This window comes from Balaenoptera ricei, chromosome 18 (genome assembly GCF_028023285.1).
Source record: "Balaenoptera ricei isolate mBalRic1 chromosome 18, mBalRic1.hap2, whole genome shotgun sequence".
In the NCBI taxonomy this organism is placed as follows: Eukaryota; Metazoa; Chordata; class Mammalia; order Artiodactyla; family Balaenopteridae; genus Balaenoptera; species Balaenoptera ricei.
This window is the reverse complement of record NC_082656.1, coordinates 78,681,338-78,704,732: the sequence shown is the minus strand read 5'-3', so window position 1 is coordinate 78,704,732 and position 23,395 is coordinate 78,681,338. Positions and strand designations below refer to the sequence as shown.

Sequence of the window (23,395 nt, the reverse complement as noted above, 5' to 3'; positions counted from 1 at the left end):
ATAGGAATTTTAGAAGCAGATAGATGGACAAATGTATGGCGGAGTTGATCTAAGAAAGAGTTTTATTTTACTCTTGTTTTGAAAGGTCTTTCCGTGGAATAAACAGAGCAAAGTGTCATTTGTGGGAGAGTTCTAAAAACTTCAGTGACTTGTATGAGGTAAACTGCATGCAATTTAATAGTCTTCCAGCTATGTAGAAAGTTCATGGCTTGGACAAGATTTAATCAACATACATAAATCAAATGACAATAATTTTTCTGTAATGTTACATTTAGATAAGGCTTTTGTTATTTTTATAGGAGTTAAAGATGTCTTTCGAAGTACATCTTAGAATCAGTGGATTACTGTACAAGGAATATGTAAGAAACAACTATAAGTTCTAAACACCAAAGCTTGCGTATGGATTCAAAAGGGGCAGAAACCTATTTAGTAAGGCACACTTACTTGGGCAAAATACATTGCCCTCTTATTTTTAAAACTGGAACTATCCAACTTTTGTATTTGCCACTTCATTCTACATTTATTCAAATTTATATCCATCAACTTTTATACTTGGCTATGTCTCTGAAATCCCCCCAATTTTTATTAATTAGGCTTTTAGAAATTTCTTCCTTAACTCTGAAAACAGTTGAAGTAGCTTTCTTTGCTGAAATAAAATCTCATTTTTTGATGTCGGGTTAAATATGTGATGGTAGAATTACAGATTTTCAAAAATAACCACGTTTCTCCAAAAACTGTAAAACAAAAGTCCAAATACAAAGAGGTATTCAACTGATGTGACTGAGGATTTAAAGTTTAAACTTTGTCTTGTACACGCAGATGTTGATTTTTTTTCCCAGCATGATATACCTACAATAGATACAAGTGGCTTGAGGTGATGCTTTTAATTACTGAAATTACTCTCTAAAGAGCAGTGGAGTTGCTACTGCTGATACTTTTCACATAGTTTCTACAGCTAATTATATTTACTGAAAGTAAGTTAATACATATTCACACAAGTTATGCAATAGGAATCTTTGTGTAGGGTTTTATTTTTTGTTCAAATACTTGGTTTTAAAAAAAGGAAGCAGTTTAAACATGTACATTTACATTTTTCCCAAGGTAAAGTGCTTTGGATTTGAGAGTATCAGATTTACTAAAAATGGGAGCCAGTGTTATTTTCAGACAATGCAAATTTCCTTTATTTCCTCTAGTTTACTTGGCGAGAGAGGATGTAGGTGCTAAGAGTTCACAACTTAAATTTCACAATATAGGTTTGCTAAATGTGAAACAGCTACTGAGATACACTCAGTTTTAGTTCTTTTAAAAGAGTATAGTAAACTAGCTTTATATTAAATTTCAAATGAATCCCTTAAACGTTGTAAGCTTATTAGAAAACGACTCTTTTGCCTTTGTGAAATAATACCGCCTGCGCCTTCCTGGTTTTTCAGTCCTCTGGGAATCTGACGATGACTTCGAATCGGTTTACTGTCTTCGAGCCTTTAAAGAAAAATGTTTCTTCAAAGTGGAGGCTTTCATTTAAAACTAGAAATTGCGGAAAATAAAGTTTTCTTCTTTCACAGATCTACTTGGAATAATATGAATGTATTCGGTACCTCGCGTGCCTTAGTGTTTCCGGTCTTAATAAACTAGTCTTCACAAGTATGTATCACTCCCAGTTGAAATGTACATTAACTTACGTTTAATGTTCAAAAAACGAATACTTAACTCACCATAAAGCCCTTCAAAAGGTATTACAAAGAAGAGTGAAAGGAAAACTAATAAGTATCTAAACGAGATGTTTTTACCATATATATTTTCTCTTTTAAATTTAACTTCGTGGATAATTTGCCTTAAAAACAAAAACTAGAAGTTGTAGGAATACTGGCCGGTTCTTTGCTTTTAAAGCATTAAAGAAACCCTGGCGTAGAAAGGAATTTTTTTCAAGTATGTTGCAGGTATACGGCATACCGTATCTTTTTTCAAACTGCGAACTGTTACATTTGTACTGTGCCTTATTTGTGCCGAGCTCTCCCTGCTGTTGGTCAGGTCATTTCTGCCGACTCTCCTTCGGACCCTCTGCGCGGTTAGCTGCGCGGGCTCTGGGTCCGGGTGGCCCGAGAGTCGTGCTCTCGCCCGCAGAGCGCGCAGGCCGGCCGCTAGTGGGCGCTGTGGGTCCGCGGAAGCGGCGGCGCGGTGGCGCTCGTCCCAGAGGCTCTTAGGCAGGCGCTTCGCCGGGAATCCAATGGAAGAATTCCTGCCGCCTCTCTGTTTCGGCGCTATTCGTCACGGTCACCCCTAAATTCCCGGTCACTCTGGGGAGGTATGAGCGCGGCCCGGAGGCTAATTAAGGAGAAGATCCCGCGGCGGGCGCGGGTGTGCCGCCGCGCACTCGAGGGAGAGATGCTGCGTTCGCGGGAAGCGAGGCGCGGAGGGAGCGGGGCCCGGGCGGCCGCGCCCCGCGAGTCGGCTGCCCCGCCGGCGCCACGTCCCCAGGAGTCGTTTTGCGTCTCCCGGCCCCACTGACTTAGGTCAGGCCCCAGCCGACGTTCGGTACCGAAACCAGGTGTGAAACGCATCACTGAGAGGCCTGGTGGGCGCGGCGAAGGGCTGCGCAAGCGGGGTGTGAGCCAGTCTACGCAGAGGGGGCTCTGCAGTGAAGGAAGAAGACCCACGGGAAGCCCACTGCCTTCCGCTCCGCAGGGAAAGTTTCGCCCTCGACGTTGTCCCTCTGCTGAAGTTTGGACACTGGCCGGGCAATGAGAGCGCGTGCTGGGCGCGGGGACAGGTGGCCCGGGCTGTCCCGTTGCCCAGTCGCCCGCCCCTACCAGCTCGGGGGTCGCCGGGTGCACGCGCAGGCCCGTTTCCTTCGCGGGCTCCCCCGCGCGCCGCTCGCGCCGCCGCCCGGGACCGGGGGCGGGGCTCACCTGTCAGCCGGAGCCCCGCCTCGCGGCGCCCAATGTCGGGCGGGGGCGGCTGACGGACCGGCCGGCCGCCCAACCGGCTCGCGGCTGCCGAGTGGCGGGCCAATGGGCTGAGCGGTGCGGGGCGGGGCCCCGCGTTTATAGTGCTCTGACAGCGGGCTGGCTGAGCTGACTCTCCTCGGCGGGGACGGCGGCGGTGGCTGGGGCGAGGAGACGCGCGCGGAGCTGGTCCCGGCGCCCTCCCCGCACACAAAGGCCCGCGCGCATCCGGCGCCCGCGGCGAGCACCGAGCCCCTCCTGCCTGCTCCGCGGGCTGGGAGCCGCGAGGACTGTGGAGGCTCCTGTGCGCCCGGAGACGCCCCTCGCCGCCCGCGCACCGCGCTCCGCGCTCCGGGACATGGAACCGCGCCGAAGCGGCGCCCGCGCGCTCGGGCCGCTGCCCGCCCCCCTGGATCTATAGTGCGAGGCGGCCCGCCGCCTCCGCCGAGCCGTCTCTTGGCCTTTGTGTCCCGGCCGAGCGCCCTCCCTGCCGCCCCGCGCCCGGCACCCTGGAGCCGCACGGGAGCCGGCTGTCCGAGCTGCGTCCGGCGCGGCGCCCCGGAGCCCCGAGCCCGCCGCGCCGCCGCGCCCCTCGCGTGCGCTCCCGCCCCGCGCTCTGAGGGCCCCGAGGGGAGCGCCACCGGCCTCGGCGCCCGCTGGAGCTGCTCGGCGCGCCTCGGAGCTGCCTGCAGTCTCTCCCTTGTCTGCCCAGAGGATTGGGGCTCCCGGCCCGCACCTTGTTCCTCCGACGCCAGGAGTGCGCGGAGCTGGGAGCGGCTTGGCCATGGCCGTGAGGAGGGACTCCGTGTGGAAGTACTGCTGGGGAGTTTTGATGGTTTTATGCAGAACTGCGATTTCCAGATCGATAGTTTTAGAGCCCATCTATTGGAATTCCTCGAACTCCAAGTAAGTCGCGTCCACGACCCCCCTCGATCGCCGCCCCGGGGTCCTCCGCGTCGCGCTGTCCCGGCGGGAGGAAGGGTCGGGCCGCGGAGCCTCGGAGCCTGTTTCTGGACCCTCGATTCCTCGCGCCCCCGGGTCCCCCACCACATTTTACTTCGTGGAGACTCCGCTCGGCCTTCCAGCCGGAGCGCCGGCCCTAAGGGGCGCTCTCCTCGTCCTCCTTCCCCCTGGGAGCTCACCGGCGCTAAAAAAAAAAAAAAAAAAAAAAAGCCTCTGTTGACGCGGGTGTCGCGTCCGGGAAGGTGTCCGATGGCGAGGCCTGACCCTCACTTCCTCCAGAGGACGGGAAGCCGGGCCACCAACAGGCTGAGCGGCACGCAGGGGCTGGCGGGCTCCGGAGAGGCAGCGGTGCTGCGCTCCCGAGGAGCGGCGGAGCGCGGGCCGGGGGCAGTGGAGCGCCCCGCGGAGAAGGGAGCCTGTGCTCCCTGGCACGCCCGGAGCTCGCGCGCCTCGGCGCCGCGCCGCCTGCCCGCGGGGTGCGCGGGGAGCTCGCCTGCTCGGGACAACTCGGGCGGCGGGCCCTTTCCTCCTCGCCCGGGAGACGGGCCTTAGGCGGCTCCCGGGGAACCCTCTGCAGGTCGGCCTCTCCCTTCGCTTCTGAACCGATGGCCCCGAATTCTGTGGCCCCGACAGCTAACTTGATTTTTTTAGAGACGCTTTCTGCAAAAGCTTAATTAAGGCCCTGCCCAGTCGACGCAGCTCCTGAAGCCTTCGCGCTTGGGGAGCCTGGGCGGGAATGGGATCCTTGGATCCGACTTGCTTTTATCAAACAGTGCAGCCGGGAGAACGCCAGGCCTTGCGGAGATTTTCAGTCCGAGCAACCAGAGTTCATTTAGAATTTAGAAGAGGCGATCCATCCATAAATACATATGGCCGTGACTCGTAGTCATCTGTGCATTCAGGGTTGCATATTACCTCATTCTGGGGATACATTTCGAACCCTAGTCAAAAATATTTTACAGAATCATGGAATTTTAACCTTGGGAAACTTGGGGAAAGTATGAAGACATTGGCTGTTCATACTTTGTCAGAAGCAAAATCAATGACTTAATTTGAGCAAATCGGCCATGGATTTAGAAATAAAGGGATGGGGGATCGATTTAAAGATAACATCGTAGTTAAATAATTATATCCACTCTTAAGAGTGGTCAGTTTCAAATTCACCAACATGTTAAGAATTCCCTATTAAAGGGCGAAAGACGTCACCGCCGTAAATGGGATGAAACAGATTCTTTCAGGATGCTGGTTGGCACTTCCCAACACTGCTCCTGTGTAGAAGTTACTTAATGCAGCCTCCTTCCCTGGAGCCTGATCTTGGATGTACTTCTTTTTTTTCCCCTGGGTGTAAGATCATCGTAATTGCTGAGAAAGTCGCGGCAGTGACGGCTCTGCTCCACCACCGCAGCGTGAGGCGCCGGGTGGTGCGGGAAAGCGCGGGGCTGGGACCTGCGGCCCGGGAGCTGGGGGAGCCGGGCCGGGAGCCGGGCCGGGAGCCGGGCCGGGAGCCGGGCCGGGAGCCGGGCCGGGAGCCGGGGGAGCCGTCGGCTTCGCTTTCTGCCTCCAGGGGTCACTCTTTCCTGCGCGATGCTCGCCGCGCCGGCCGCGCCTCTGCCCCCCAGGCCTCCTGCTCTGCGCCGCTTGGCGCTTTCGCTCGCCGAATGTCTTCGGGAGCCGCTTTCTGGTTTGGGGTTTCCCTCCCCGCCCCCCAACAGGATTTAATTTTTACATTTCTATCTTGTTTAAAGAAATTCCCATTAATCCCTTAAGCGTTCGGCTCAGTAGACGTTATCTGGTTTGTAGGATCACAATTACCTACTTGGAGAAAAAAAAAAAAAAGGTAGAGCAGTCATTATTTCAGCCTAAGGTTTCGACACCAATGTCTTCTTTCCCTCGTGCGCTGGGGGAGGGGAGTACCTGATATTTACTCACTAGCCTCCTGTGAGGGTCGGGCTGTTTTTCTGAGCTGTGGCTACTGATTTAGACCCTCCTGGAGGCCTGCTTTTGGAGAAGCCTCCCTCCCCGCACAGACGACGTTGCTGTTGGCGTGATTACTTCTGCCCTCAAGAGTAGAATTTCTTTTAAAATTCGCACGTAATGGCTGGCCTAGAGGAAGGGATAATTTGTCCCCTGGAAAAGGTCTGCTTAACAAAGTTATGCAGCTGAATGCTAGCTTGAGAGATCAGAAAGATTTCTTCCTGGAGGAATGATATGACAGAGCCTTTTCTAAGTTTGAGAATGAATTTTTAAAAAAACCCAAAAAACCCAGTGCCAAGGAGTTGCCCTATTTGTTGGGGGAGTTTCATGTTTATTTCCAGGGAAAAGTTTCGGTCAGTAAATGGGATGGGGCAGGAAGGTAATCAGAGGCATTGAAGTTGCCCATCAGTTCCTCGGAACTGTGGAACAATTCATTTGTAATGAAGCAGCCATCAGTAATTAGATTTGTTTCATTCCGAGGTCAGCTTTTTTAGCAGGTGGTGGAAAGAGGGGGCGAGCAGCAGCTGTTTGGATACAGGGTCCAGAAAATCCTTTGTAAATTCACCGTCTCCATAACTACTTTAATCACACTGTCTGCCTCTCCCACTCCGGAGACTTTTTGCAGTAGTGGGAAGAAGTTCCAAGTACTGAAACGGTAATCACTGCACCCATGGGTTCTGGAAGAGTTGTGTCAGTTGTAGCCATTCAGGTTGTGTAGTTTGTTGGTTTTTTTCCTGTTTTTCTGTTGTTGTTGTTTTTAACTCTGGAGAGAAAAGCAAAGCCTGGCTTAGCATTTCAGTAGAACAATTTTTTTCCAGCACGATGTTTTTGCCAAAATAAAATGGTTGGCTCTTTTTAAAAAAAGTATTGGTATGGTATTCTAGAGTGAATTACACTGACTTTGTTGAAAATTTCAGCAGAGCATTCATTTCTTATGTCTAGGGGTGCTATTCCCTAGGCACCATATACTAGTTAACCAAGAGTTTTGCTTTTCCCAGGTCATTTTTTCCTACATAATGGTGAATTCCTGGTATTGATTGCCTTGATACAAAAGAATGGCTGGATAATATCCAGATAACCTATAATACGTGGGCTCCACCACAGTCAGGCTCTGAATAAATATGGACCTGTCAGAGGTTGATAAAATAAACTACAATGGATAGTGCTGTTTAAACAGTCCATTCAGTACCATATACAAGCCAGCCTGCCTTCCATTGTGTCTGAAATTCTTATTTTTGTAGGTAAACAAATGCACATTCAACACGGATTGAATAGCTCCTTGAACTGTGCTCCCCAGTTTGCGTTTGGGTTAATCTTGTCGGTTTTAATATAGAGAGAAAAAAAGCCCAAAGCACCAAGGGGTGGAATTGTTAGTGCTTTCACATTCACATTCCTCACATTTTGTCAGGATGATAAACTGTAGGTAATGGACTGTCGCTGTTCCGCGGGACGACTGAGCGGGGAGAGCACAAAGACAGGACCGCCGCGAGGTCGCACAACATGTTTGGGAGCCGTCTTTTCAGACGAGGACAGAATTTATTTGGGAATCGTGCGTCCAGGGACTGTACTTTGTAACCTCGGCAATTACAGCTTCGAGCCTCAGAAACGGGAGCTGGAGGTTAAGATGATTCTGTCAAGCACTTGCTTCTAAATCTTTCACAAAGCGCAGCTCTTGACACTTGTCCCAGGATGCAAAGAAATGCAAATGACTCCAGCATTCCGAAGTGTCCCTGACTCCCAGGCTGAAGTGGGGAGACAGGTAGCTTAGCTATCAAGGCCCAGACCAGCTGAGAACTGCCGATGGGCATGGTTTCTCTCCATACAGAGTCAGCTGGAGAGTAAACGGTATGTTTAGAGTAATTATCGGTAAAACCTCTTACCTGGAAATTTACAGAGAGGAATCCTTTGGTGGGTGGGTCAGCGTGAGAATTACCCGCAGAGGGGCATGCTACCTGGCCTTGCACTGAAATGCTTCAGGTAGCGCCAGGGAGGTTGAGGGTGACACCCACCATCCGGCAGCGGTCCCCAGCGAGGTCACCTAATGGGCAATGATTTGAGATCCCAGCATAACTGCAGGGACGCGTCACAGGAATAGGAGTGGCGGGGGAAGGAAATACAGACGGGAGACCCTCGTCAGAAAAGAAAAAAAAAAAATCTATGAAGGACATTTCTTGAGCATTTCATGACAACTTTATTCTTAAACTCTCCCACTGCAAATTAGACAAAAAGAAGGGCTCTTGTAAGGAAAATAATCATTGAAATGGTACTCGGGCCCACCCAATCTCCGCCTTCGCTGGCTGCTGACCTAAAGAGCCTGTTTTTCAGGTCATCTACCATATATCTACATAGATTTGCTTATGAGCTCGCCCTTTGTGTGGTGGAGTAGAGCCTTAAACAGGAGTGTTCAACTGTTTAAAATATTTTGGTTAAAATATGCAGAACCCATAGAACTAGAAGCTTCTAGTCGGGAATTAGTTCTTTCAGGGAAGAGCTCCCCTCCACACCAGTTTTTTTTTTTTTTTTTTTTAGGGGAGGAATTAGAATGAGGCTGGGAGAAGGGTAGAAGAAAAGCAAAGAGGGAAGGGTAGGGTATGGGACAGGGTTCCGAGCAGCTTGGAAAAACTCCTGTGGCTTCATTGTCTCTCTAAAGCCAAAGAATACAAAGACATAAGCAATTCAGCCCTTCTCCCATGATGGAAAATGTAAACCGTGGACATGGCTCTCCTGTTTGACTTGTTTAATTCTCATTTTAAATTCAGTACTATACGAGCCGTGTGAACTCTGAAGATTTCTTTAGTAATCCATTTTGTAGTTCCGAATCAAAAACAAAGTGAAAGGGTCTGACACAATTTGCTTTTATTTTTAGGCAAATCAACCCTGGTCATAGTTAATAAGGGGATTACAACCCAGACTGGGTCTTTACAGATGTAATGTAAATCAAGGGCAGAGTATAAAGAAACTGATCCCTTTTGATTGAAGTATGGTAAAAAGGCATAGAGAAACTAGCAGCGGTAATCTGATTGTATGGCAATAAAACCACCATTTTCTGTCTTTCAGATAAAAATAATGTGGTAAATCCATGCAGTTCATAAGATGTAAAGGCAGATAAAGGGTGAAGCCATGGCAACATATAGATTAGCTGGATGTGGGCAATGACATGTCTCTGAAAAGGGTGTAGAAAGGAAGGCCCTTGCTCCAGGCTGTTGGCTATTATGTGTGAGCCACACAGACTTGGAAACTCGGATTAGAAAGTATGAAAGCCCCACTTGTGGCCCGGGATGGTTGAAGCCGGGAAGAAAAGATGCTCAGTTCTTGCTCATTGGTGGCGGATAATATGGCAAAGGTAGATTCCATTGACTGCCTTTTCCAGAGATTGAGATTGGGGGCTGATTAAAACTTCAGATCACTGCAGTTAGTTCAGGCCTGCAAGGTTTTGCTTTTTAGCTCCTGGCCTGACAGTGGCGGCCGTTCTGTAGGATTAGCTGCAGTTGGCGGTGCTTGCCTTCATCTCTTCGGGCTCCGGGCAGGGACCTGCTGGGAAGGAACAGAGCCCAGAGGAGCTAGGTAGGCCCAGAGGGATCCGAAAAGAAAACACAGACCTTTTGATTTCAGCCATCTTTCAGCCCCGGAGAAGCCGAGGTAAACATTATACGTTGTCCCCCTCCCTCTGCCAGAGAGCTCTCCTCTATGAGTTTTGTCTCTCCCACCCTGGAAAAAAACATATAATAAAACAAATAACAGGGGGAATTGAGTTTTCATTCAAATCGGTAGTAATCCAATATGCCCAAACCAACGGGCCCTGTGGAGATGGTGTTTCACTCCTGTGAGTTGAGCTGAATGGGACAGGCCCCTTTCGTGTAAACGATAGGATTATAAAAGTGTGAGTGCTGCCAGCTTGAAAGTTAAAAACAGCAGAAGCTCGCCAGGCTGTTGAATCTTATTGCCCTCTGTCCTGAACAACCTTGTAAATAAGCTGGGCTTTTGTTTTGGCCGTCCACACTTTCCATTTTAGTCGTTACCCAAAATCAGCCATTGAAGCTGTCATTGGGTTCCGGGCAGAGTGGCATTGCAGTTGCGTCAAGCCGGAAAGGAGATTTGTGCTTTATTGCCCCCTATTTGGGGCCTTAGAAAAGTCCCAGCATTTCTTTAGGAAAGTCTGAACTCTTAAGACGCTGACAATACTGAAAGCTTACAAACACCCCAAGTGTCTGTCTTGCTGGCGTGGATGGAGGGGATTCAGGGCTGGTCTCTGAACAGCAACATGGGGACTTTCTAGAGGAACACATTCTATGTCTGAAGATCTTCACTAAATCCTAAATATTCTATTTCAGACCCATTTCGTGGATTTCATTCCTAATTCTCAGAGAGCTGACTCAACTGTTTGGAGCTATGGATTTATTGCATTTGTTGCCTGTTTTTCTGGTCATTACTGTGTCGCTTTCACCATTTTAAAACATTTAAAACATTGCACAGAGACCTGCCCTACCCAGTGCCAGCTACTTTACCTTCCTTTCTAATTTAATTCAGAAAACATATCAAAAGATCCAGTGCATTTGTCCAGATTCATCAAAGAGAACGGACACTCCCTAATTTACAAACTGGTCACATCCCAGCACCTTGCATTCTACATCTGACAATGATTGCTAATGGTCCATTCAGCCAAAGTATTTGCTTGTTAGCAGGGAACAGAGCATGATAAATGTCCAGCAAGCTTGCGGCCTCCTTCCGCCTTTCAGATGCAGACTGGTGCATATTTATGGTAGGCAAAGGACAAAAGGAGGGGCTGAATTGCCCTGGCCTCCAGCTTTCTATGAGGAACAGGGTTAAAGTGATTAAAGAAATGATATAGGAAAGTCCTGCCACTTGTTTACAAACCAGCGTCCAACACGTAGCTTTGCGTTCTACCTGCAAGAACCTATCGCAGGAGCATTAGGGATAAGGATGGTTGGATCCGGCGACCCAGTGAAAAGAGTAGGCGATAAATTATGAAATGTTTTCCATGCACACTGAACGCCAGGTGCACCAATTTCTGTGGCTCCTGCAGAGAATCAGCAGAGGCTCTTTATTTCCCTTTTCATGTATAGATATCAAATATATAATTCTAGTCCAAAGCATTTTGTGGTTTTGGACACAGACGTGCTGGTTTCAAATGAAAAACCATAGTAGGAGAAAGCGCCATTGAAGGAAAACAAGTTGTTTCTACTCTTAGTAATCCTACAAACAAAATATGAAGAAAAAATTGGCAGTAGTCAAGTGTTAATAGTTTGCTGTTTCCATTCTCGAGAGCATGGGTAGGTAAATGTTCTAACTGCTCAGTGGTGGGCAAGCATTCAGAAGGCTATGCGTGAACCGTGCTTTGAAAACTTCATTTTCTTCATGTTTTCTATATGAAACTCTTAAAACAATCCAGTTCGTTTTCTCAATTCACGTTTGGTTGCATCCAATTTTAATTACGGTCCTTGGATCCTTCTACCAGTACTTGCTAGTTACGTCTCTCTTGCCTCTGAGGCATTACTCTGTGCTTTTCACATACTGATGACTCCCGTATCCCGCCAGAGTAGTGATGAGTGCTACCCACATACTCCTGTGCACATCAGAAGCTCTGACCTGCAGAGCCCGTGTCTGAAATGCCACCTTCCAGACTCACTCCAGCCTCTCGTGTTCCAGCTGAGGAACCCGAGGTCCAGCGTGACACCACCACCTACTGAAATGCTTCTGAATCTCGGTCCTTGCTTTTTCCCCCTGTGAAGGTGGCTCACTCTGGTCTGAAACATGTGTCCTGAATGAGAACTGTCTGATGAGTGAGTGGGGCTGAGCCAGTTACGTCCAAGTCCCGCTCAGAATGCATCTACCTGCAGAAGAAGTTAGAAAATGCCAGTTTTCACTTAGCTTACCAGAACTATATTTGGGGTACATTTCAGATAAAAACAGGCTCTCCTAAGCCCTGCATCCCCCTTTGTCTATGGGAAAATGGATCTTCATGAGAATGGACTGTCCTTAAAGTTCACGATTTCCCTGAAATGACTGCTCTCTCTTTATGGTGTAGATCAAACATAACTTCTTTAAATCTTTTCTCTGTAATCCCACGGCACTTTAGTTAAATACCGAGGGCATTGGAGGAACATGGTACATGGCTCGGTCATGATTCATATGCAGGTCTTAATCCCCTTCACCACCCTGCCTATCCCTAAGAGGCAGGCTCCAGAAGGCTTTCATGTCATCGGTCTCTGCCGGCGAGCACTGGCATCCAATGAGTATTACTCGGAAGAGCAGACACAGCCCAGATGTCTGTTCCTGGCCGCTCCCATTAACAAATCACCTGCTACTGGAGATCTACCTCCAGCCCCGCGGCTCTAGAACTTTAGGGCATCAGAATCACTTGTTAAAACAGGCTTGCCGCCCGCCCCCAAGAGATCCAGGTTCCTGAGGTCTGGGTGGGACTTGAAATTCACATTTCTAACAGGCTCTCAGCTGATGCTGCTCTGAGACCACACCTTGAGAACTGTTGCCCTGGATCACATTTTCTTGGGTAACAACTTTTTTTGGGTAACGACTCAAGATTAGATCATCATCCTCTTAAAGGCTGTTGTGGATTCCTGAAGAAATCCGTGGCCCTTGCCTCCCTACTCTCGGCTTCCGTTCTTGCTTGGTTGATTGTTGACGGTAGATAATTCGTTGATTTGTTGGACAAGCATTTATGAACTGTGACCTCTGTTACACTAAGCTCTGAGAATACAGTGAAGAGCGATCTCTAGCCTCAAGAGGCTTAAATCCTAAGGGAGTAGGGGGACTCCCTGGTGCAGGAAACACATTCTGTGCCGTGGTGCGTGGCAAGTGTGGCTGTGAGAACGGAGGAAGGTGGGGAACGGAGTTCCTCCCGGGGGAGGGGAAACTGAGGCAGGAGAGACAGCGGTCCAGGGAGAGCTCCGAAACAAAAACCACAGTGAGCAAGTCAAAGAAACACATTTCAGGTACGGGAGGTGAGTATCTACACTGTACTTCTGTAATCATCTACATTGTTTCCTACGTCTGAGCAGAGCTCAAAGACAGATTCCCACAGATGAACAAGTAGACCCTGTGGGAGAGCTACGCCAGCGATTTCAGCCGCCTTATCCTCATGAGAATTAGCAGTACCTTTTGGTTTTCAGAAGGTCTGTGCTGATAATGGAAAAGGTCAGGCAGTTCAATTGAGCAGAGCGAGCCGGGCCAGTGCTATTTTAGTTTAGTGAAGAGGACGTGCCTTGGAATCTGGCTGTATGAGCCTACTCCCAGGTTTGTCATTTTTTTAGCTGTGTAACTTTGGGAGCAGAATCCTCCGTGTCTCTCACTTGTCCCGTCTCTAAAATGGGGACAGTAATCTTAACAGGACTGAAGAAAAGCAATAAAACTGTGGTCAGGATTTTAAAGACCTTAGCTCTGGACTTAGCACAACGAACCAATAAATGTCACCTCTTGCTGTTGAAAGTTAATTGAGCATCTACTGTGTGCCTGTCTCTGGTTCAGTTTGCCTTCTACATACAAATGCAGAATAAATAAAATGCTAGTAAAGATTATGCCGTGGCACCTGTGCCTTTTCAAGCCCCCGATGTTATATGGAACCTTGTTTAGCTGCCAGACTTCACTCATTCTTGCAGACCTCTCTGCTACAAGAGGCACCTTTTTATTTCCCTTCAGCTGCCAAATTAGATGCTCTCTCCTCTGCTTCCTACGCTGATGCTTTGTTGTAACATTTGTAACCCTGAATTCATTCAGCTTCTCCACCGTGGACGGGGGAGGGCCTGGGCTGCATCCCCTTTATGTGCAGGGCACAGTAAGGGCTTGGGTTGTTCAGTGAATACACGAAGGCAACCCATAGGGATGACCAGTGTAGCCTTTCTGCATTAACGTCACATGCTGTTTCTTATTAAGAAACCTCCTTACCTGGTGGACACGGTTTGTTTCATTTAACAGCAGTGGTATAGAGCACATACGAGGGACCAGTGGCTGTTCCAACTGCTGCACAAATACTGACTCATTAAACCTTCATAATAACCATCTGAGGGAGATACTTTCATGATCCCCAATGGGGAAACCAAGGCAGAGACTGGTTCATTATCTTGCCCAAAGTCATATAGCTAATAAGTGGGTACCGTCTGTATTTGAACCTGAGTATGCTGTTTCTGGGATCCTTCCTCGTAATTCTCCAGCTCTCTTTCTTATGCTGTGGCATGGAGTGATTAGAAATCACATAATTAAATGAAGCCTGTGTTTGCTCAAAGCAGTACATACGAGGTGGATTAAAAGAAGGTTTTGCGTATAATTCTTCCCTTGTCCACCTTGATTTATAATCTTTCCTATGATGGGCATGCGGTTCTAAATGGATCCTTTGAATCTTTGATAACGAGGTTCTACCTGGTGGAAACTAGATAGTTATGAAAGTCTATCATATTAATGCATTTATTGCATGTTATTCCTTTGACCCTTAACATTTTCGTTTTAAAAATGGAAACATCTGATTGTTTCTTTGCTGGGAGAAGACAGGGTCAGGTTTCGGAGGAGAGTTCCATGAGGTTCGATGCCACGCGTGTGTCAAGCTAAGGAGATAGTATGACATCTTTTTTAGAGTCCAGTCACAATTAAATGCCATTTTATTTTGGATTTGGGGATCTGTGCCAGCTTCCAGCTTGTCAGAGCTGAGAAGACTCAAATCAAGTCCAGGCCTATTTCTACAGCAAACTGGGCTTCTGGCTCCCTGCCTGTGGATTCATTCAGTGTAGCCCATCTGGCTTTTGATGTTCTGCGAGTTTGGAGCAGTTTGTTTCAGGAAGCAGGGCGGGGAGGATAGGTGGGCCTGGGGTGCTCTTGACTCCTGAGCAGCCGCTGGTTGCATCCCCCCAGGGCTTAGGGTCTGCTCACCTGCAGCCCTCAGGGGTCTCACACCACCAGGTCCTCCTTCCTTTCAGAGCTGAGGGCCTCGGGCATCCTCTTACCTCCTCAGGTCCAGTTCCCCTCCCTGAGTTCAGTAGCAGCCTGAATAACTCAGGGTGTTGAACGTTGTGTTTGTTTTTTGGTCAGGCTCATTCCAGGCTGCTTGTGGCGACGGAGCAGGAAATGTATTGTCCTCAAAGTTACAGTGGCGCACCATTCACTTCTTTTTTCCTGCTTTATGCAGTTTGGGGACGATCTGTGTAGGAGTCAGTCTCCCAGTCCGGGTTTTCCTCCTCTTTGACGTTCACAGCGCAGACCTGACTTGCGGAGCTGCTTTCTTTCTTCTGTCTCCTGCCCCTGCTCTCTGGGCTGTGGCAGAGCCAGGAGAGGTCCAGGGGAAGGGCTGCTGTCACCTGCCCACAGCAGACCCGTCCCTGACCCTCTCTGGAGCCAGGAAGAAGGAAGTGTCCAGAAGGCGGCCGGGTAGCTCGCTGTGAAGGGCTAGTGCACAGCCGTATAAATTGTGTTGGTAGATTATGCTTGCCTGGCAAGGGGGATCTCTGCTTATACCAAGAGAGAACTAGAGTCTCGTCTCTTTTTTTAAACCTTACTTATGAAAGTGCTCCTTCTATGATTCCACAAACACCCATTTGACGCAAGGCACTGGGGTGGGGTTCCCGGGGTCCAGCGGGGAACAGGACAGGCTCAGTCCTGGGGTCACACTCCAACCTGGAGAGCGGACATCACATCCCCTTGGTACTTGTACTTTCTTGCAGGGCTGTTTTCCCCACCAAAAGGAGAGGTGTCATTCACCCATAAAACATGGGTGAATGGTCTGTCTAAATAGGCAAGATTCTTTGAAAAAAGAAAAAAAAAAAAAGTGTTGATGGAAATGAAAGGGATGAGTAGGGTTGATGGAAAAGGTGCTCCTGAGCGCTCGATTGTAATACCACGCGAAGATCTTAAGTCCATTTCTTCAGGTTCTTAAAACGCCAGTCCGTTTCTTTCTGTATCATGTCCACATGCTTTTCCTCCCTGCAGGGCTCCCACTCAGGTGGATGAGCACAGGGATGTCCACACTTAGGTGTAAAACAGCCGAGAACCAGCTCTTTCTCTAGGAAAGCCAGTTTTCTTTCTGGGGCCTCACCTATGAATAATGAGAGTTCCACCTTCCTTTGTAGACTCTTGCTAAGAGCATGGTTTGGAACAAGACAGTACAGGTGCAAACAAATTACACTTGGGAAAGAAGCTTGCACCGTCTCTTGCCCCCGAGGGTTATGAAATCCCCGTTTGGATGATGGGGGTGCGTGGTCAGGCCAGCATGACAAAGGTTGGCCTCTGGGATTCACTCCCCAGCCACTTTCCCACTGCACATCTCGGCATCTCAGCCCTCCTTTTCCAGCCCCCCCGACTTTTGCCTCAGCTAGCTACGACATTCATGGCATGATTTTTTTTTTTTTGCAAAGTTTTGAGGGAGGAGATGTTTGGATCACTTTCGTAAATAAAGACCTCGATTTTTTGTTTTGTTTTGTTTTGAGGTAGGTGCTTGATTTTTGTTTTTAATTCCATGCCAGAGATTAACTAGTCTCTGTGAACCTGGGAAAAGAAAACGATGATCTCTGCCCATCACATGCTTAAAGTCTGACTTACCAATGAAGATATCTATTCCAGCGTCAGCTCGTTACAGGCGATCCTTCTGTGAATTGGAGGGTTTTGTTACAGTGGAAATTATGGTACGGATAAAAAAAATTAAATACATACTTGTGTTATTTTCCTGAACGAAAATTTAAACGGTGAGCATCTTATTTATCTTTGAGCATTGGAAAATGAAATTTACTTTAGCCACCAGTGTTTTGAGCATTATATCGCAAATAACAAACAGGATTAACATCACAAAGAGTCAGCTTCCATTCCATTGTGCATCATTGTAGGCTGTGAAATTTGATATTATTTTGACTTGTATGGTAATTGTAGAATGACAGAGGGAAATGGATTAAGTTGAAATAGAAGGATACACCTCAGGGCACACAGACTGCCCAGTGCAGGTGGAGGTCATTGGGCCAAGAATGGGGCCCCTGAGCGCTGTCCCTGCAGACCAGAATTTTATAAATAAAACTCTGCTTCATGCTGCAGTTTACGGTTCTTCCAAGTGTCTGCACAGATGAAGAGGCCACCTCCCCGGGCAGAGTTGCAAAACCGGATCAGGGACCTAGAGGCTCACAACACCTGTGAACTTCAGTGCTTCTCATCTTTCCTTGCCTTGAAAAGATGCTGCTTGTCGGTGTGAAGTTTGAAATGCACCCTGCCCCCCACTCTCAGCTCTCAGATTTGGAACCCTGTAATGGTCTAAATTGTAGAGCCTGCTTTTAGGCACCTCTTCTTTTCCTTGAATACATCAGTTTCATGTTGCAGATGATATTTGTTTTTAGAAAAGTGTGAAAGAAGGGGCACCTGTGAAAACAGACAATCGTCCCAGCACCCATACAGCAGAAAATGCCAATTAAAGCCTCCAATTACTACCTTATTTCTTGGAGCTTTAAAGCCACTGAGAAGATAGTGGTGCATTTACTTGAAGTTTTAAGGTAATTACTTGTTCCTCCAAGCGTGGTGTCTGGTAACCTAATTCTGTATCCGCCTGACACCCGTATAGCGACACCCCACTATCTCTCTGGTTTCAGAATAAGTTTGGGCAGAAACTTGTTCTGATATGAAAGTGCAAAAGGGGGCAGTAAAGTGCTATCCACAAAAACAGAAAAATTGTTTCCCCCAGTATTTCTTATGGCCGATATTACCTGAGTCTTTCTTGGGCCCCAGTTTTATTCATTTATGACAAACTCCTCTGTTTGGGGCATTTGGAGTTGATCTTATTAAGCCATAGCAGCAATCTAACATTAAACAGAAGTAAGGCAAGCCCAAGTATCCTGCCTGTTTATGAAATATGCCATCAGATTCACATACTTGTGAATGTAAGTCATTTTTTTTTCTGGGGGATTTATGTTCCCAAGTGTACAGAGCATTTCTGAAAGGAATCTCGGGCTTCTGTGTTAATGCTGTGTTAGCTCCACATAGAGCTGGAAGGCCCCAAGTGCATGGGGAGGTTATGGGGTCAAGGGTTTGGGCTCATCCCTAGCGGCGAGCGTCTTTTGTCAGGAAGGAACTGGGAAGATGAGCCTCAGTGACAGCAAAGCAGCAGTGGCTTGTCCTCCTTCAGAATCTCAGACGAACCAGTTTACAAACTGACTGCTCTTCCTCCGCAGCCTTTGACATTTAATTAAAACTAAAAGCATTTTCTGGGAAAAGTGCATGTTTTCCAAAGTGTGGTAAACTCAAAGTGTACTTAATACAGAACTCTGGCTTGAGAATAAACCTATTCTTTGGTATAATTTGGGGTGTGCCAACTGCTAGGGTAATAAACTTGTTCCTAAAGCTGGGATTCAGGGTCCCTGAAATGTTAGCCAACTCCCAGATCTGTGCAGTTGAATGATGAAGCATAAACTGTACCCCATATTTTTCATCTATTTGAATAAACTAGTTGTGTGTTACTACAGCTTTTGTAGACTCAAGAATTGATTTGTTAAATAGACCACAATTCAGAGAAGAATAATTTTATTTAGTTGCATTCTCAGAAAATACATCACAAAACAGTTTAAAAAGTCTACCGGCCTTGAATATTCTGTTTTAAACCAGAGTGATGAAAGATTGCTCAAGAACACGATGGTTTGTTCTTTGAAACTGTACATTGAAACGTAATGTTCCAGTCTGATCGCAAAAGCATTTGATGTTTATTGCAGAAAATTATGAAAAATACAGAAAGCTAAAAATTACCCCAAGTCTACCATCCAGTAGCCCAAAGCAGCCGCAGATAAAGGCTCCGTGTCTGACCAAATCTGTGTCTGTATCGCCAGCAAAATGAGCAGAACAACACACCACCTACTGTGTATGTGTGTATATTTTCAACCGAACTTAGCCATTTACTTAAAATAATCATGTACTCTAATGATGGAGTTTTGAAACGAAAGGAGAAATCCGTTCTCCATGGAAAAGTAAAGTCTGTTCACTCAGACATTGAATCTTCTTTTGCTTAGCAGTTTGCTCCAGAGGGAGAAGAGTAGCATCTGTAGGTCTCTTTCCCCCCAATTTGCACATTGGCAGGATTTGCACTGGTCCTGTTACGTGAGTAAGACGGTCCTCTTTCTCAGGCGGATGATACCTGCCATAAGTATGCAGAACTATTAGATATTTAAATAGATATTACAGTTGTACGTGTACAACAGTGCACAGAAATGGCTCTGGATCTGAGCTGACACTCTTTAAATGAGAAGCGCACTGAGACCATGTCTGTCTGGAGGGGGTTTACGTGACCCAGTTATTTGTTTGGACACAGAAAGTGGTCATTCCTGTCTACATCCTTTCATTCTGATCTCTTTCATTCTGTGCCAGTTTGATATTTTTGCATTTGGCTACAATATATTGATTTGCCCTTGTTTATATGGTAGTTTGGCATATCCTTCAATTATATATCTCCACGTAGTATTTCCCTCAGGAGAACAAGGACTTCTTACTTCAAATCTCCTTTCACAGACTCTTTCAGCATCAAGGGACTATAGTGATTTGGCTCTTCTTCTAGGTTCACCTACATATTTTTGGCAACCTTGAAGAAAAGTGTAAGAAGTCGTTGCACAAAGTGACTGTGTGCATATGTTATGATCAGGTGCAGATGCAGGAGCGGGAAGGGGAAAAAAGAGAAGCAAGGAAAATGGGGCATCCATGGGGGGTTGGGGAGAGCAGCTGTGGCTCCACTACCCAGCGGGCCCCGAGCATCTCAGCTCCTGGCTCCCGTGGATCTTGCTGTTCCATCGGGCCAGGTTCAGAAGTCAATCAAGCAACCATTGCCCCCATCTGATTTACCCTGTGACACCTGGGGATGCGATGCTGGTCGACAGAAGGGTCCAGACTTGAGATCAAAACATGTGATGTTCTGATCAGTCAAAGACAATTGTGTGTCGTGACCCCTGAATTCTTTAAGTGGCAGGTTTTGGCTTTAAATGCATATCATGCTAGTTTTTGAAACAAGCATGTGTTCCGAGAGTGGGTTAAAACATTAAAGAATATTGTGTCGCCAGGGAACTCTAGTCAATATCCTGTGATAAACCAAAATGGAAAAGAATCTGAAAAAGAATGTATATGTATGTATAACTGGATCACTTTGCTGTACAGCAGAAATGAACACATGGTAAATCAACTCCAACAAAATAGATTTTAAAAAAAGAATGTTGTGTCACATATGGCTGTATTATTTTAGAAGTTCCTACAAAGATGAATATGAAGTTGAAATGTCTAATTGAGATTATTAGAGATCTAATTTAGATTATTAAAGATTAAAGTCTAATGTGTGTTATTAGATTGATTCCCTGTGGAAGTATTAGAATCTAGTTTGGTGAATAACTTTTAAAAACTTGGATTCAGGTTGATAGGTAATCAGAAGGTAAAAACAGATTCTAATATCAAATCATTTCATTTCAGGGACTTCCCTGGTGGTCCAGTGGTTAGGACTCTGAGCTTCCACTGCAGGGGGCGCAGGTTCGATCCCTGGTCGGGGAACTAAGATCCTGCCTGCCACGTGGTACGGCCAAAAAAAAAACAAAAAAACAATCACTTCATTTCGGGCAGGGAAACTTTGGAAACCCTGCTCAGAGTTTCCATTTTATTCCATGTTATACTGTCTCTGGATTTAGTTCAAAGTCATCACGTCTTATTGTCTTGCTTGGGAATGATTCACTGGGAAAAACCATAGGAGTTGCCTATTTCTGCTCAGCACACCCCACTGCTGTGGCATCCCAGCGAAGCCCTCCAGTGAGAGACACGAGACACAAAACCACAGCACCAATGCCCAGGAAGCAGTCCTGACCCCAGACTCTCTTGATGGGGAGGAAGGTGCAGCTTCCGCGTCCCAGGAGCACAGCAGGGTGACTTGCTCAGATTTTGAGTACGTGGCCCAGAAAGGGATCTGGCCTCCTGTGTCCGCTCTCCTGTATAAGACAAGAGGCACTGTGAGTCTCCTTTGTTTTTTGTTTTGAATTAAAAACCAGCAGATAGGGCTTCCCTGGTGGCGCAGTGGTTGAGAATCTGCCTGCCAATGCAGGGGACACGGGTTCGAGCCCTGGTCTGGGAAGATCCCACATGCCGCGGAGCAACTGGGCCCATGAGCCACAACTACTGAGCCTGCGCGTCTGGAGCCTGTGCTCCGCAACAAGAGAGACCGCGATAATGAGAGGCCCGCGCACTGCGATGAAGAGTGGCCCCCACTTGCCGCAACTAGAGAAAGCCCTCGCATTGAAACGAAGACCCAACACAGCCATAAATAAATAAATAAAAATTTTTAAAAAAACAAAAAAAAACCCCAGCAGATATTATTAAAGAAGACTTCTGACCACTTTTTTTTTTTTTTTTTTGGATGTGGTTTAACAGAAACAACCTCACCTCTGTGGTATGGGTTACAAACATGGGCATTTTCCTCTAGGTGTCTTTGGCCACAAAAATGGACATTATCTCATCATACAAAAAGAAATCTGCATTGCATATTCACTAGGCAGAGTCAGTGTAGTAATTGAAAATTAGCTAGTTGTCACCACGCTAATTATTCTTAAAAAAAAAAAAAAGAAAAACATTTCCAAAGTCAATAATAAGACAAGTCTTATCGACTATTACCAAATATTCAGGGCATAGATGTGCTATGTGGTCTGACTTGTTAAAGCCTCTGAGCAATCCTGAGGTAACAAAATCCAAATATAAGTGACCTGGCTTCAGAAATAGAACTCTTTGGTTACTGGCTGGATTTTAACCTATAGGACGCATTGCTTTCCATTCGAAAATGATACTATTAAAAAATTCACCCCGTTTCCTTTCCACGTACATTCTGCAATTCTCATGAATCGTCTGGATCCATCTGTAATATTACATTTAAAACACAAGTTCCATGTGTGGTAAGTGTCTTCCTCACCCTTTGGTCCTTGGCTTCCCAGGACATGGCAGGGGTAGCAGATGGCCGCCCTTGTGATGGACGAGAAGATAGATCCTTCTGGCTGCTGAGTATCCTGATCTCTGAAGCCTGGGCAGATGCCTGCATGTGGATGGACTTTCTCTTAATTTCCCTTAACTTCATGGCTTGTCTATGAAAAGCTCAATTTAGGAAAAGCTGCATTTCCCCAAACCAGATTTATGCTTTCATGTGACACAGCGAGAGCTGAGAAGTGTGCAGGCAAAGGGGCTTTTCCTGTCGCATCTCGCCTTTGGCCTGGCGTGTCTTCACCTGGTTTGCGTGTCAAGCCACATGTACAGGGACTGAATGAGGACAGTGGTGGAAGGTGCTTTGATCAGTGCTTAGCGAAGAGTAAGTGCTCGAAAGCAGCAGTGCTTCTGTTATTAGTGCTTCTGGAGGTGGTGAATTGCCTTGCATTTTAACTAGGAAGGGATTCCAGAAAACTGTCAATATTCATAAATCCTGAGAGAACGGGTCCAAAACTCCATCCACAGTGCTCTTTGGTGTCCAGAAGCACCATCATACCGGAGGTGATCCCGCTCTGCTCTCAGCAACCCCCATCCCAACTCGAGCTCATCCTATCTTCAGAATTCCTTCCGTGCCTATGATCTGCAAATATCGATAGTTCGTGGCACTAAATTTGACTTAAATTTATTGTGTGTATCTTAGCTGCCATTGTTCTTTCATATTTTAAGCATCTACCAGATGTCAGACCTTGGGCGTTCAGTACTGAGTCAACCGCACGTGGGACCTGCCTGCCCTCAGGAAGCTAGATTGTAAAGTCCTGAGGATCCAGATCCTAGTTTTCTGTCACTCAGAGCATCTGGTGTGGAGGTGCCTTAGTTGTTACACTCACGTTACTCTGTTTGCTCCCATGTTGTGAAGCACGGGGATAGACCTGGAGGGTATCATGCTTAGTGAAATAAGTCAGACAGAGGCAAATGCTGTATGTAATCACTTATATGTGGAATCTAAAAAACAAAGCAAACTCGTGAATGTAACAAAAAAGAAACGGGCTCACAGATACAGAGAACAAACTAGTGGTTACAGTGGGGGGGAGGGAGGGGGGAGGGGCAAGGTCAGGGCAGGGGATTAAGAGGTGCAAGCTATTATGTATAAAATAAGCTACAAGGATATATTGTACAGCACAGGGCATAGAGCCAATATTTTATAATAACTATTATATATAATATAATCAATTATATGTATAATTAATTATATAACAATATTAATATTATTTATTATATGTTATATAATTGATTATTATATATAATAATTATTATTAATATTATTTAAATGGAGAACTTTAAAATTTTTGAATCATTATGTTGTACACCTAAAGCTAATATAGTATTGTAAATCAACTATATCTCAATTTAAAAAAAAAAACTGTGAAGGCTCCTGGGGAGCAAAGAGACTTCTGGGCTTGATGTACTTAGTGATAACGTAAGAAACCTACGATTTGGGATCTCAACTCAACCACAGCCTTTGTCTACTGAGAAACCATAATGTCAGCAATTAAAGAGACTGGTGTGCTAACCAGCTTGTATGTCTGTATACCTATATACGC

The 23,395-nt window shown here is 46.6% G+C and overlaps 1 protein-coding gene across 1 annotated transcript in view; it reads left to right on the top strand.

The window, feature by feature from the left end:
* The first annotated feature begins 3,373 nt into the window (after positions 1-3,373).
* The window catches only part of EFNB2 (ephrin B2), a 47,597-nt gene continuing 27,575 nt past the window's right edge, over positions 3,374-23,395 (top strand). Inside the window, exon 1 of the mRNA XM_059902825.1 lies at positions 3,374-3,848. Coding sequence (XP_059758808.1) covers positions 3,727-3,848 — 122 coding nt within the window. The 5' untranslated portion in view covers positions 3,374-3,726. The remainder of the gene's footprint in view (positions 3,849-23,395) is intronic.